At 40.4% G+C, this 15,713-nt stretch overlaps 3 protein-coding genes across 3 annotated transcripts; 2 read left to right on the top strand and 1 right to left on the bottom strand.

The window, feature by feature from the left end:
• Positions 1-1,100: 1,100 nt before the first annotated feature.
• On the bottom strand, positions 1,101-4,387 carry ppil6 (peptidylprolyl isomerase (cyclophilin)-like 6; the record flags this gene model as incomplete). Its single annotated transcript, XM_080048229.1, has 8 exons — positions 1,101-1,214; positions 1,313-1,452; positions 1,653-1,712; positions 2,525-2,672; positions 2,863-2,925; positions 3,185-3,373; positions 4,132-4,227; positions 4,310-4,387. The coding sequence occupies 8 exons, from the start codon at positions 4,385-4,387 to the stop codon at positions 1,101-1,103; spliced, it is 888 nt and encodes a 295-aa protein (XP_079904355.1).
• A 410-nt stretch (positions 4,388-4,797) lies between these two features.
• On the top strand, positions 4,798-12,512 carry gen1 (GEN1 Holliday junction 5' flap endonuclease; the record flags this gene model as incomplete). The annotated part of the gene is made up of 13 exons (XM_080047770.1): positions 4,798-4,958; positions 5,065-5,269; positions 5,379-5,555; positions 7,427-7,537; positions 7,640-7,713; positions 7,918-8,003; positions 8,190-8,340; positions 8,924-8,960; positions 9,052-9,132; positions 9,219-9,349; positions 9,453-9,514; positions 10,507-10,656; positions 11,164-12,512. The coding sequence occupies 13 exons, from the start codon at positions 4,798-4,800 to the stop codon at positions 12,510-12,512; spliced, it is 2,775 nt and encodes a 924-aa protein (XP_079903896.1).
• A 1,700-nt stretch (positions 12,513-14,212) lies between these two features.
• msgn1 (mesogenin 1) lies at positions 14,213-14,647 on the top strand (the record flags this gene model as incomplete). The annotated part of the gene is made up of 1 exon (XM_080047725.1): positions 14,213-14,647. The coding sequence occupies one exon, from the start codon at positions 14,213-14,215 to the stop codon at positions 14,645-14,647; it is 435 nt and encodes a 144-aa protein (XP_079903851.1).
• Positions 14,648-15,713: the final 1,066 nt, after the last annotated feature.

The following is a 15,713-nucleotide window of genomic DNA, read 5'->3' as shown; positions in this document are numbered from 1 at the left end:
ACATTTGGATTAAGACATTTCAGATGTTTTTCATTTTGGGGTTAATATCATTTTCTTGTAAGTGGAAAGGTAATCCTCCTCCATCTTTTGCCACTTTCACTTGTCATTTGTTTGGCTGGTCGACTGAATGGTAAAAAAGTCTACTGTATCTCTAAATCCTTGCTGTTTTAATGTCTAGCTTCCTTCTGCTTTACATCCTTTTTGCTATTCTCTGCGGCATTTCCACCACTCTTAACTGAATTCATTCTTCTTTGTAATATTAATTTCCTGTCTTGTATTTTACATTGTTATTGTTTGAAAATAATTCGTTTTTAGTAGCCTACATTAGTAAAACATTGTAAAGCTAAAAGGGACAAGAAAAATAGAGAAAGGCCTAAACCAAAACTGATGGGGTTCGCTTCTGCTTGGACACCTGTGACACCTGTACAAGGGGATTAAAAGGAAGCACTTCTCCTTTTTCTCTTTATAATACATTAAGTGAAACAAAATGGCAATGTGGTGTGATTAACAGGATGTCTTTATGTGAGATACAGGTGCAGATAAAAGGCTATTCCCCATGGCAATTTACCAATCATTTACTGTATATCATTCTGAGTAGAAATAGTAGGTCATAATGCATTTACACACAGGTTAAACTGTATTTTTCCCTGAATGTACAACTGCTTGCTTTTACCTTTATGCCTCTCTCTCTCTCTCTCTCTCTCTCTCTCTCTCTCTCTCTCTCTCTCTCTCTCTCAAATACATATGCAAATGTATTATTTGCATTATAGAAAAGTAATCTGAGTTGTTACATTTGTGAAAGACAAATATTTTCAGTTCCTCCTAATTTTTCAGCGTTGTGTTTGCATTTGAGGTTATAAGGAACTATACAATTATGATAAGATATGCACACATACACACATCAAGATGACATGCTAGTTGACAAAGACACAAAGCGTATGTCGTGCACATAATTACAAATAAATACAAAGGTTTTGTGGAGAAACCAAATACTTTTTGCCGATGCCTTCACGCACCTCATGCTTCATGTGTTTTATGTTGTTGTTTTTTACTCCATGAGTAACATTTCAAACAATGAATAAAAAATAAAAAAACATCAATCATTTTGGTGCTAAGAACATTCCACAATCCGTAACTTTCGATTGATACTTGGGTCTTTCATTGCAAGTCACGACTGCTTCTAGTCTCCTGAGGACGTCGACACCCTCAATCACCTGACTAGTACGGAAGATAAAGGACATTAGTTCTTGAGCAGAACTGTATTAAAGATATGCAGAATTTGCAAATCGAAAACCAGTCAGAATATTAATACAAACCCAAAGGCAATGTAAGTCTTGTCCATCCAGGGGGCTGGCTGCAGGGTGATGTAGAACTGAGATCCATTGCTGTGGGGGCCCTTATTGGCCATTCCTAAGGTGCCACGCTTAGAGTGGGACACGGCAAAGCTCTCGTCTAAAATGACAGAAGGACATGTTGCAGAAAGTAAAGTCAACACAATAGATAGATAGATAGATAGATAGATAGATAGATAGATAGATAGATAGATAGATAGATAGATAGATAGATAGATAGATAGATAGATAGATAGATAGATAGATAGATAGATAGATAGATAGATAGATAGATAGATAGATAGATAGGTGCTATGATACCTTCAAAAGTTGGTCCATAGATTGACTCCCCTGCGTCACCTTTCATTTCCAGAGAAATATCTGCAAAATTGAAAGATATGGTTACCAAGGGGACCTGCAGACCACAGTGACACTGCAACAAACAAAAAACACAACTTCTCACAATATTTTGTTGATCACTTTAGGTGCTGTCATAATCAAAACAAAACACACTGAGTCATGTTGATAGGAAGTAAGAGGCATTTTATGGTTTATCTTACTTACAGTGGAAGTCAATTCAAAAAGAATATATTTCTGAACTGCAATGTGTTTCCATAACAGCCGAAGAAGATGACCATGAACACCAGTTCAAGTACTGAAAATGTGTTGATGTACTTCCTATCTATCTATCTATCTATCTATCTATCTATCTATCTATTTATTTTTATTTTTTTAACCTTTATTTATACAGGTAAATCCCATTGAGACCGGAGACTCTTTTTCAAGAGAGACCACGTCACCATTCACACACCGATAGCAGGCTTACTATCGACATTCACACGAGGCAAGGTGGGTGAAGTGTCTTGCCCAAGGACACAACAACCATGACACAAGTGGCAGGGCGGGAATCGAACCTCCAACCCTTTGATCATCAGCCGACCCGCTCTACCACCTGAGCCACAGTCGCCCCTATCTATCTATCTATCTATCTATCTATCTATCTATCTATCTATCTATCTATCTATCTATCTATCTATCTATCTATCTATCTATCTATCTATCTATCTATCTATCTATCTATCTATCTATCTATCTATCTATCTATCATGCATATGAGATAATATTATCTATTGTAATTGGGTAACGATTGTGTGTGAAAACCAACTAAATGTTGTTAACATTGTGGCCCATACCTCCACCTTGCACCCAGCCGTTGGGCACCACACGATGAAACACAGTATCCTTGTAGCACAGAGGGAAGCCGCTCTGCGACTGGCCGTGCTCTCCTGTGCAAAGAGCCCGGAAGTTCTCTGATGTCTTTGGACAAATATCTGAGAAGAGCTGAGGGGCGAGAGGGAGACAGTTGCTATCCTGCTATGGTCATCTAGTTTCTAATGTCAGCAGCAATTTCAACAATATATTTTAATCTTTTCCCTCAATTTGAATATGAAGGGTGTTCCGAAAGAAGTGAAGAGGGATAAGATGACAAAGACAGTATTTGTGCTTTCTTTGCGTGTCAGAGTAACCTCACCTCAAACAATAACCTCCCCACTGCCTCTCCTGCTATCTCAATCTCCATGAAGACAAACTGATGCTATAAGGAAAGCACAGTGTATTCTTGCTTATTTTGAATGTGTCAAGGTCAAACAAACAGCATAAATAAGCCTTTATACAGAGAAAAATAATTGCTACTAGCCAACAAGTTATGCACTCAGTAGTGACTTAATTGTATACAGGAGTCAAACTCATGAGTCCTGCTTTCCCCATTCATAAACCGAAAAATAACTTTCCATTGTATTTGACCTTTAGCCTATTTTTATTATTTTTTTAATGTGACTGTGAAGTTGACTTGCCCCGGTATCCTGGAGGTATTTGGCGTAGCTGTCGTCAGTGAGGGCCGTGTAGAAAGCCTGCGGCCGATCGAACGTGAAACTCCACTGATCCTTGGCCCAGCTGGCAAGATCCTTCTCGTTGCCAAGGAGAAGGCCGTTCAGGAAGCACATTATGCCACTGGGGTACTGCCACACATCACCACACAGCTCCTGAACTCACAAGTGTTGAGCAAGGTACGAGTTGGATGTCATTAGGGATTTCAGAATCACCATATCATCTTCTTAACATTATTTTAAAAAGGCATTCTCATCTTAGTTTAAATGAGGTCATCAATGTAGAACAACGGTGGAAAATAACAACATATTGACACAAGTTGTACAATTGAAGTACTACTCTGCATATTTACATTTTATGCTATTTTACACTTTTACAGTATTGTATTGCACAGGCAAATACCGTATTTCACTCTTTACTCCACTGTGTTCACAGAAGATAAGATCATTTATAATGACATCGCTGGTTACCGGTGCAAGCTAGAGCTGATTTTAAGGTTCTTCCTTCCTTGCACCCTAGCCAAAAGTAGGTCTTTCTGACATCCTTTTATAACAGATGTTTTCATGTCTAATTTCAATTTTCTTTGAGGCTATATGCTTGCTAATTTTAATATTCCTTTATAATATTGTGTGGGCTATGGCTGTTTCATTTCAAAGGCTATGCTTTATCTTATGACTATTATTATTTTCAAAGTGTATTGGGATCATATGCTGCATGGTGATTCTCCCAGATTGATTGGTTTAAAGTGTCGCCTACACCTATAACATTTAAAATCCTGTCTTTGAAGTAATGCATCTTAGACAATAACTGAATATACCCTGACATGGGGGCCATAGGTCAACTGCTTTCTAAATGTTTTGAAGCCACTTTACTTTTCTTAAAGCCTCCAGGAGGATCTCATTAGACCGCTTACCGTTTTCTTCTTGCACAGATATGTGTGCCACTCAAATTCGAGAAGTGGTTGGACTTTTGGATCCAGAAAAACCTCGGGATACTTCTGTTTTAGACCCTGTTGTGCACAGTAAAACGACGCAGTTCAGATGAAAACAAATTATATGAAACTGATAAACAACATGAAATTAACGCTTTACCTCGGCAATAGTTTTGGCAACGTGGAAATTACAGTCTTTAATCAAACCGACGATTTCTAGGTGTATTTTTGAGTCCATGGCTGACAAAAAGTTTCGTATCCATAGCAACAGGCATGTGGAGGCGTTTTACGATGACGTTTACGTAAAAACGTAAGACGTGGACCGACTTCGTATGCGTGCTCCCTTTCTTTCCACCTTTTGTTTTTAAAGTCACGATTATTGAACATATAATTCCTATATTTTCTACATATAAATCGTAGTGATGATTTATATTCTATTTAAAGCGTCGTATACGCTTTCTTTCGCGACGTCTTGGCATTTGATTTACTGAAAGGGCCGCTTAGTACACAGAGGGACAAGGAATTGGAACGCGGCCCAAAACGGCGCCACTGTTTGAATTTTCCGTCTCGTTGTTGTCTGTTTCGCGTTGATATTTCCTGCACCTTTTCTTCCTGTTAAACCAGTTAAAACCCAGTTTTGTGTTAGCTATGGGTGTTCACGACTTGTGGTCTATCGTGGAGCCGGTCCGCGAGTCGGTACCGCTTTACAGTTTGACTGGAAAGACGCTGGCAGTCGACCTGAGTCTCTGGGTTTGCGAGGCCCAGCATGTACAAGCAATGATGGGGAGAGTCACCAAGCCCCACCTGAGGTAAATACATGTCACACTAAAAGTTATTCAAATAAATCCTCATGACGTCGGCTTCAATCTCTACTATTTTAAACTGTGGGTTTATTGTTTCGTCTTTTGTGTCCAGGAATTTATTTTTCAGGGTGTCATCTCTCACCCTCATGGGGGTAAAGCTAGTCTTCGTAATGGAAGGAGAAGCCCCCAAAATTAAAGCAGAAACCATGAGTAAGAGGACAGAAGCAAGATATGGGGGATTCAAAAAGGCTGCTGCCCTCAAGTCTAAAACAACATCCAATACCAGCAGAGGGCGCTTTAATGCTGTACTTAGAGAGGTTGGTTGGTTGGCCCTGCATCTTTCTCCTGCATCTGTCATTATAGTCAGTCATAATAAATTCACCTACTTTATTCAATAACCCTCTTGTCCTTCTCTGGCCTCCATAGTGTGCAGACATGTTGGACTACCTGGGTGTGCCATGGGTGACTGCTGCCGGGGAGGCTGAGGCCATGTGTGCATACCTGGACTCACAGGGCCTGGTGGACGGCTGTATCACCAATGATGGAGACGTATTCTTGTACGGAGCCCGGACCGTCTACAGAAACTTCAATATGAACAGTAAAGTAAGTTTATGAGAGTTTGTGTCCATCATCCACAGTGTACACAATCATGAGAAAGTTCTTCTGGTGAAAATACAAAACATTAAGCATTAATGGATGGCAGGCTTTCTTTGGGGGTTGGCTGTGGGTAGAGTGGTTGTCCAATGATTACAGGCTTGGCGGTTCTATCCCCACCTTCTAGGCAAGACACTGAATCTCAAATTGCTCCAGATGGTTGGCCAGCCCCCCTGCGTGGTAGCCTGCTGCCCTCAGTGTGTGTCTGTGTGTTACATCTTTCCTGTGTGTGTGAATTAGGCGAACATTGTAAAGCGTCTGAGTCTTTGAAAAGAGTGCTATATAATTATTTATTTACCGTTTGCTATTCACCGTTCCCCATTACACGTCCTTTCTGCTGCTGTAAAAACAAGTTATTGTTACTAAACTCACTGTTGTAGTGTAACTTAGGGACGGAAAATGTGATTACAAGAAAATGGGTGTTAGTAGGTCAACATTTTTTGTTCCTGCTCTACAAAACAATTAACAACTTAATAAATGAAAGAATCAGTTTCTTTTTTGTCAATAATATTTCATTCCTTTTAAAGGTGCAGTGTGTAATATGACATCATCAAGACATTTCTAGAAAATTCTACAAAGAATGCAACGCTCCCTGGGTAACCCCACCCCTTTTGAATAATAACAGAAGCTACAGTGGCCTTCAAGGACAAGAACAATTCTAAATTCTAAACAATGCACTTGATGACATTCCAACCATGACACTTCCAACATGGCGGTGCCCATGCCTTGGTCCATGGTATGGAGAAATACGGAGATATATGAGACCCTTTCTAAAGGAAAAAAATTAAAATCTAAAAAAAAAAATCAGCTATTATACAATAAATTAAATGTACTTATGGATATTATAATTATTTTCTACCAAGTCTGCTATGAAAAAAATCTCAAAATTCTACACACTGCAGGTTTAACAACATTGAAAACAGAAATCCATACTCAATCTAGGCTCTTCCAAAAGTCAAAATATAAATTTAAAGGTGCTGTAAGCGGAATGGTTATTTTAGCTAACTTCCTGTCAGTTACTGCAGTTAGCAGTCCCCTTGCTCGTCCCTATGTCACCACATTAATGCACTGCGGTCTTCAAGCAGCAAGTTATCTAGCATCATCTCAGATCCATAAGTGTGATAAAACGTGATAAAAACCATCAAAACAGACATTGGGAAGGATTTTTACCTGCTCCGCCATTGTAGGCGCATACACATTCACCCATCTGTTGCTCTGTCGTGCACCGGCAGTGAGACCATGGAGTGTATATACTATATATGAGTGAGACGAGTGTTGGTTTGTAGCGTTCTCTCTTCCGATTGGATAAAAATGTCGGGATACTCCAATAAGTTTATTTGCCGATTACATGCAAAGCAGCTGACTGAGAGATCGGCTTTATGAAACGTGCACATTATGTAAGTGATCACTGTATGAATAAAGAGCAATTTTACACTTATATTAACATAAATAAACCGCTTACTTCACCTTTAAGTCTGAGACATCTCTAATAAACATAAAACATTTAAATCAAGAAAACAAATCATCAGGCATAATATATCACAATCACATCTATAACTAGGTGTGATGGAATAGAGGAGTTTATGTGTGGCCAGTAGATAAGGCTGCTTCACATCATCAATTACATCATCACAAATCCTACATTAATTAGTGTTGGAATTATTGTAACCTGTAGCCAGACACCTTTGGTTTTTACTTGTCGTTGTTTAAGCTATTTCTATATTTTAGATTCTGTTTGTTATTGTGGTGATGCCTGGATTGTAAAAACCATAATATCTTCAAGTATTTCTTTCTTTTCTCTTTTTCACTTTTCTCTCCAGGACCCTCAGGTGGACTGTTACAAGACCTCCAGGGTACAAACCGAGCTACATCTCTCCAGAGATGATCTCGTCGGTCTGGCTGTCCTCCTTGGATGTGATTATATTCCCAAGGTAAACAGGGTGCCTACTTCTGAAATGTTTGCTAGAACTATGTTATATATGTTTGCTATAATTTTACAGTATGTTTGCTGTACATTTTTATTTGTCCATAAGGGCATTCCAGGAGTTGGTAGAGAGCAAGCTCTGAGGCTTATCCAAATGCTGAAAGGTCAAACTCTTCTGCAAAGGTAGGAAACACAGACTGTGGGATATTTTCTTGCACTTTTGATAACAGATATTCTTTTTTTTTCCTTTCTATAAACAGTCTCTAGTATAAATGGTGCTCATACTATACTATACTATACTATACTATACTATACTATACTATACTATACTATACTATACTATACTATACTATATGATGTTGTATAACCTTTCTCTCATCACCTCAGGTTTGTACAGTGGAAGGATCAGCACAGTGGCATGTCTGAGGGAGTTGTAAAGAAAGTTGCCCACTGCCACATATGCCGACATCCTGGTGAGTGGTGACCTCCTCTGAACTCTGACCCATTGTTTCTGATTCTGATAAGGGGATGGAGAGCAAAGGGGGAAGGGGTTGATTTAAATCTATTACACCTTTCATGTCAAAACATGCACGTATGTGAGAGATGGGTCTGAATGTTATCAAGTATTTATTCCGATTCGTCTCCTCCCTTCTTGTCAGGCTCGACAAAGACACATGAGCGCAGTGGCTGCTTGCTGTGCGACAGCAAACGTTTCTGTCAACCTCAGGACTTTGACTACCAGTGTCCCTGTGACTGGCACCGATATGAGCAGACCCGCCAGGCCTCGTCTTTTGAGGCAAATGTCAGGAAGTACGTAATGAAACGGTACACAAATATTAGAATTGAAAGCAAAAGTGGAACGGTTTGAGAGAGCAATAACAACACTTGTAGCATTATAGCATGTCTTATCAATGATACTCTCAGACTGAGGCAGTAAAATAACTCATAATGCAGGTGCAGTGTGTAATATGACATCATCAAGAAAGTTCTAGAAAATTCTAGAAAGTTCTAGAATGCAACGCTCCCTGGGTAACCCCACCTCCTTTGAATAATAACAGAAGCTACAGTGGCCTTCAAGGACAAGAACAATTCTAAATTTTAAACAATGCACCTGATAACATTCCAACCATGACGCTTCCAACATGGCGGCGCCAATGCCTTGGTCCATGGTATGGAGAAATATGGACATATGAGACCCTTTCTAAGGGGAAAAAAGATTATTTTCTACAAAATCTGCCAGGAAATAAAACCCAAAATTCTACACACTGCAGGTTTAAGTATTGCGACAACAAGTTAATTAATTGACAAGTTAATTGTCAGAAAAATGCTGATGATTTTTAAAGGATGGTTTGATTTCATGTTAATTTTATTCTGTGTTTCATTAATATTTTAGGAAAACACTGGCAAGCCAACAGTTCCCTTTTACAGAGGTATGTGCGAGTGTGTGTGTTATTGTTTCATAACTGGTATAGTATTTATATTATAGTATATGAATTTTAATTCTTGAATTACACTTTTCAGATCATATGTGAGTTCCTGGTTTCCAAGGATAAGCCTGTGTCACACTTTAAGAGGAGACAGCCGAATATGCAGTTGATGCAGGTAATGGGTTCATTTAAATAACATGTTCAGTTGATATATCTCTCCAACGAGTAGCATGTAAAAAAATAAAAACTTCTGTTTTGCAGAAATTCACCTATGACAAGATGGAGTGGCCGACGCACTACACCAGTGAAAAGGTTTTAGTCTTGATGACCTATGCAGAATTGATGAACAGAAAATATGGCAGAGAAATGTCCTCCCAAGTCAGGCCCATCAGGTAAAAGACAAAAGACATTTGTGACTTTCTTTTTTGTGATGTTGTAATGAAATGTTATTCCAGTAGCTAGATAATGAACAACACTTTTTCTATCCTTCAAAAGAATATTGAAACCAAGGGTGAGGAATGCCATCGCTTGCTTCGAAATCATCTGGAGTGCACCAGGTAAGGTTTAACAAAGGATATTGTTCACTTCAATCAATATAATGAGCATTACTCTTGTTTTCCTTCAGATTAAAGGATGAGTGGGAGGTATAGATTTAAGAAAACATCCTCTTGGGGTTGAGTGACATGACTGCTGCATTGAGTGGAGGTTGGGCTGCGGGGTGCTCGTCACCGGCTTGTCTGTTAGTGACTTGCTGTGAGGTGGGGTTCAGAGGTGACAGATGAGTCACAACAGCCGCTAGGTGCTAAACTGGCTTCCTCCCCAAGCTGGGAAATCTGTCGTATCAAAGTCCACTTCACTAACAAGCCCACCTGACGTGACCGGCCTGAGAAAGTCTCAATCAACTAAAATTCAGGATGTGGTTGTATCACATCAGGCAGCGATTCAGTATTTTTATACAGATAAATTATGTTGTCATATGGAAACATCTCATGTCACTTTGAACTCTGGTGCCTGTGTTAAATATCAACAGGAAAATATTACAGAATCAGTTGGGAATTGATTCAATTCAATTCCCAAAGTACATTATCGCAATTAACTCGTACCCATGAATTTAACACGTGTGCATTACAACATCAAGCAATTTAAATATTTATTATTTGATTATTCTGATAATCTTTCAACCATTTGAGAAATTTTTCCAGCAGAAATGCCAAATAATTGATGGTCCTCCAGGTTCTAAAATGTGAGTTTTTCCTGATTGTCTGTTGAAAAAGGTAGAAGAGATCGGTCGATTTTGGGGTACTACATTGTATTGTTGGTCTGACAAAACAAAGCACTTGATGAGCACTTGTAACCAAGCGCTGATCAAAAATATAATAATGAGGGGAAAATGTGTTAGAGAGGCAGCCCTAATGAAGTTACGTTACCAGGGGTGACGCAGCATAAGTAATTCTTGCCCCTTTTATTTTACTGTAGCCAAAAGGATTTTTTTTAGACTTATTGAAACCAATTTGGCTTGACATGTTCTTTTTTCTTCCTTTTTTTGCAGAACATTATGTGTTCCCTGAGGATCACCCTCCAGACCATCAACATGAGGTGAGGACGGTGGAGGAAGAGTCTCTCTTCCGTGTGGCCTTCCCCGAGGTGGTGGAGAGCTACCTGAGAGACAAAGCTCTGGCAGAAGAGAACAAGACCAAGAGTAAGAAATGCATATTAGTGTGTATAATAAAGTGTTTTTATATTGGTATATAAACACGCATTATCATGTTTTCCTGTGAAGATTTGGGGGAAATTAACGACTGAATGTAGTAATATTAGGAGCCCCCCCACAGACTTGACAAGCTCCAAGACTTCCCACACTGTGCTGACAAGGCTGTCCTGATCAAAGGCACCTATAGGTTTGACTTGTTTGTCGAGGCTGTCTATTACGGCAGCTCTGACACCTGGAAATGTAGAGTTTGGCAACTCCACTAGTTCACACCAAAGACTTTGATGCAGCCAAGAGGCGTCTGTCTAACAGGCCTACGCTGTCACTTTAAACAGGTTTTTACTTTGCCCACTCCCCCTCCTTCTCCTCTCTGGTCGTACGTGCTTCAGAGCTTCCCTTTCCTAATGTAAAGTATTTACAGTCAAGAGTGTAGCCAAGAAGTCATTCATAACGTTTAGGTTTTGAACACTGACATCCAGTCTCAATCTTCTTTTACAGAGAGGAAGCCAAAGAGTAAAAAGGAGAAGCTGGCGGAAGTCTCCGATGGTATTTCAGACCTCTTGGCTCAGATGACCCTTCAGAGTTCCTCTAGCTCTATTCCACAAATGCTGCTCCCTACCACTTCAAACACAGAGGAACCAGAAGTGGTGCTTTTGGACACGCCGGTGAACCATGAACAGCAGAGGAAGTCAAATGAGGAGAAGCACAGCAGTCTGGGCGATTCCCCCAGTACTCCTCTGTCTCAAGCGGGGTCGGAGGAGGCTGCTGCTTCACCTCACGTCTCTGCCGTTATCCACGCTCTGCACCTGAGCGACATCGACTGGGACGCTCTGTCCTTCACCTCCTCTCCAACTCCGCAAACCGCCACAAACCACGCCACTCAACCGGAGCTGAGCAGAGCCACACACAGTGCTGCCTTGAAAGCGGAGGAAAAGAAAACCTCAAGTGACGTGAAAGGAACAGACTCCAGATCTGTTCCAGCTTTGTGCTTGACAGAGTGTCCTCTAAGGGTCCGGTTGCTCATGAGGAACACATCTAAAGCTATAGGCCAGATGGAGATCCACAGCGACGCGGTCTCAAAACAACTACACTATGAGTTAGCCCCTATTAAACACATTCCTTCTGATAACTTAAAACCCAATGGACAGATCCCCAGTAAAAGTAGCAATGAGAGTAAATTGTCGGTAAAGGAATCGGTTGTTTACAGGAAAGAACCACTTGCCGATAAAAAGCAGTGTTACACAATGAAGACGGAAACTCACAGTTTAAAGCAGCCACTGAGGCCTGGAGTACAAGCCCAGAGAAAGGCAGGGGTCGAATGTAATGTCTCCCAAAAGCCTCCTCACAGGTACAAATTTGTCAAAAAAGCCGTTTCATCATCTACCTCGCAAACACAGAGAGGCCAGTCTGACCCGGGTCCAAGTGCCAAGGACAGGAACCCGCCGCAGACCACGAAGAAGAGCGTGTGTACAAGTGCATGTTTGTCCAGCGAGGAAAGCGACGCAGAGAACCAGCATTTCGGGCCTCAGAGGAAAGCTAAGATCAAGCCCACACACAAGACGGCCTTCGACTTCCACCTGAAACCGGTTTCCGGACCAAAGACAGCAAAAGCAACTGCACACACAGTCCAGTTATCACGACTCAAACCCGTAAGCCTCAGTGTACGAACTGAGTCAAACAGCAAATCTGTATCATCCAAAAGCACACGTCAGAATGTGGATGATGACAATGTGTTCCTTCAGACTCCAGCGTCACCTGTCACCGTATCAGACAGCGACGATTCAGTGATCTGCATCGACAGTCCACTTCCACTGGCAGAGAGACTGAGACTGAAATTCATGAAGTGAGCAGCACGGTTTGAGGATGATGGACATGTAAACTATTATAATGTTGACAAAAAAGAAATCTTAACTATGCTTTACTAGCTTTTTACAGAAGAGCCACAGACTTTTTTTTAAATTCTTTTTTAAATAAATAAGGCAAAGTTTTGATGGTTCCATGTTTATAAGCATTTGCTGCTCTTCCTCGTCTTAACATTATAATGAATTGAATATCTTTAGGTTTTAGACCTAGAAAATAACACATTGGATGGCATCTGCCAGGAAATTGTGATAGGAATTTTCTTTTTTGTTGTTTTATATTCAAAATAAATGATGAAAGAAATAAAGAAAATTGTCACAACATGCTACAATGATAAACACATCATGTAATCATGAAATGCCAATTATGAGGGAGACGTGATTTGAAAACTTCAGCTTTCAACTTGAGTCACGCATCTTGTCTATTTATTTACACACAGACAGACAAACAAACCATTCAGTAGAATTTGAAGGAACTTATAAGAAGCTTATAACAGAAAACTATGCACATGCTTTTTTCAATAAGTTTGTCATTTAAATATAAGTGTTTTGCTTCATCCAAGTTAGCCATGCCAAAAGGTGCTCTGCTCCGGGAAGGAACAGTTTATGTAAATCAGGGAGAACGGTTGCGGATTAGCCCAGTTTTCACAATTAAACGTCATACAAAAGCACCACATGTGCTTATTTTCTCCTGCTGCTGTTTGACAAGCCTAATGTCACTTATCATGGCCGGAGAGAGTACGCACTGCAGCTAAAGAGGACGCTGAGCCATTGGTTTTACAACCTGCCAGTGTCTGCCCCCTTGATCATGAGTGAGGCCTTACACACCTTTTCAGACATGAAAGGTCTGGCAGGAGCTTGGTGACAGCTGCATCCTCTGCCCAAATAACAACTTAAATCTTAGTACCCGGCTCTTAAATCTTAGTTTTCCTAGTGAGTGCTTTATATCCAACAGTTTGTCACGATAATCAAGCTGCTTTTCTCCAGTCCAAATCAAAGTCCGTTCTAAAGGTCATGTTTTTGTGAAGGATATGAACACCTGATGGAAAACTCCCCAAACAGAAAAACTGCAGTGGAAACAAATAGCTTTAACTCCTGGTGGACAATGGCAGAATTAGCACACATTTTACAATGACAATAGTATTAAACTATAAAATGAAACCCTAATGAGCCTCCTGATTCACTTTAGTTGCTCTGACACATTGTTAACTTGGCTCAGTCAGTAATGATTAATCAGTTAAAAACATTGTGTTTGTTGGTTTGTTAGCTTCCAGACAGAAGACACGCAGGCCTGACTTGCCAGTGAGGTGTGAAGGTCTCAGGTGAAGATAAATCCTGTCATTCCTCCATTTGACAAATCACATCAAACTGATAATTGTTGTCGTGTAGACTTTAAAGAGTAATTTCCCACAAAAGCAATCTAATTATTTTTCTTTCTGTCACATTATCCGTCCATTTAGCCTTATTCACACCCCAGTGATAACGAACGACGTCCCTTCGGGAAGGTCACAGTTTGGCACTAGGGGTTTTCTTTGAACTTTTTTTTTTTCATCGCCTGAGCTGTGAACCCATAAACATCCGGAGATCTGCTTCTATATAAAAACGCGTTGGCAAAATCACGTTCACATAGGCTGCCTGTCATTCACCCTTCATGTCATCCTTTCTGGAAGTTTCGGGATATTTCTAACATGGACCTGGAGGCTGTCACCGCCAAAATATTTGCTCAGTGGAAGAACCATGGTAGTGGCACCTACGGAGAGGATCAGGACTCGCTTCAATCCGCCTCGCCGGAGTCCTCCATAGACTCCATTTGCTCCTCGCCGGAGATGTACTACTCCAGCGGGTCACAGGAGATCAACGATTTCCCTTTTGGCTTCACGGGACACGGGGAGACCCCATCTGCGCAGAGGCCGGGCAAGCCCAAGATGACCATCAAAAGACGCATGAAGGCCAGCGAGAGGGAGAAGATGCGGATGAGGAGCCTTGCAGAGGCTCTGCACCATCTCCGTGACTACCTGCCGCCGGACTACCGCAAGAAAGGGCAACCCTTGACCAAGATACAGACCCTCAAATACACGATTGAATACATCAACAAGCTTTCAGACACCCTGGGCCACGCGTAATGGACGAAAATGGACCACTTTTACGCACCAGGTGCACTCTCATCTGGACATTTGATGGAGTTGTTTTTATATATCCCTGATGAATAATGTAGCATCTTTAAGATAACTTGATCATTTCACTTCATATGACTCTTTCTTGCCCTCCTCCTGATGTAAATATTTTTTAATGGGCACTTGGCAATTATTTTGTATATGAGGCTGCCTTTTGTTGAAAACTTTGAATTAAATGTTTGAAAATGTTGCTGTTTGTTGATATGCATGTGTTTTGTTCACCCTAATCACTTCAATATTCCTGATTGTGTTCGAAAAAAATAGTCATCATAGGCCTATTTGTTGGCACTGTTTTTAAGACTTTTTTTCTAGTAAATTTTAGAATAGGTCTAGCTTTAGTAGCTGCATGATATTTTAAAATGAGGTCCAAAAGCTATTAAATCAAGAAAAAAAATGCTAAAATTGTTTGTTCAATCATCATATTTTTTCTGAATTGTGAAATATATTAGGCTTGTCTAACATGTTTACACTGTTGAACATACCCATTGAATTCCATGTGTACAGGTTATGTCCACCACATACATGTTTTCTACTTAGACATCTGCAATAAATGAGTGCTATTTGTTGAACTTGTGGCCCAGTTAATTGATGAACCGTCTTCCAAGAATGAGCCCTACAATTAGAACACACGTCGTCAGCCGATTCCTCCAATCAGAACGCTGAAATGCCACCAGTAGCCAATCAGACAGTAGTATTCGTCCCGGTGGGCGTAACTTCAAGTGCTTCTCAGTTCTCACAAAGAAATCCCAACCTTGGATTTTAGCTGTAGTCCAGTCTGACGAAGCTGCCATTTCAAAGCACGAAGCAGCGAAAGAAACCGAAGGGAATTTTGTAATTGTTTTTATTTTTCTAATTGCCTATATATTTTATTTTTCTTAGAAATAGGAAAATTGTATTTTCAAATCTACCTCTGCTTGCATCACCGACTGAAGTAAGCCATCCCTTCTCTACATTTAGCCTAAGCGTTTGACAGAAACGCCCCTTTTATTCACGGATAATATTTAAATATATATGC

The sequence above is a fragment of the Ammodytes marinus genome (genome assembly GCF_949987685.1).
Source record: "Ammodytes marinus genome assembly, chromosome: 19".
Classification (NCBI taxonomy): Eukaryota; Metazoa; Chordata; class Actinopteri; order Uranoscopiformes; family Ammodytidae; genus Ammodytes; species Ammodytes marinus.
Note: the sequence above shows the minus strand (reverse complement) of the source record. Positions and strands in the feature narration are given on the sequence as shown.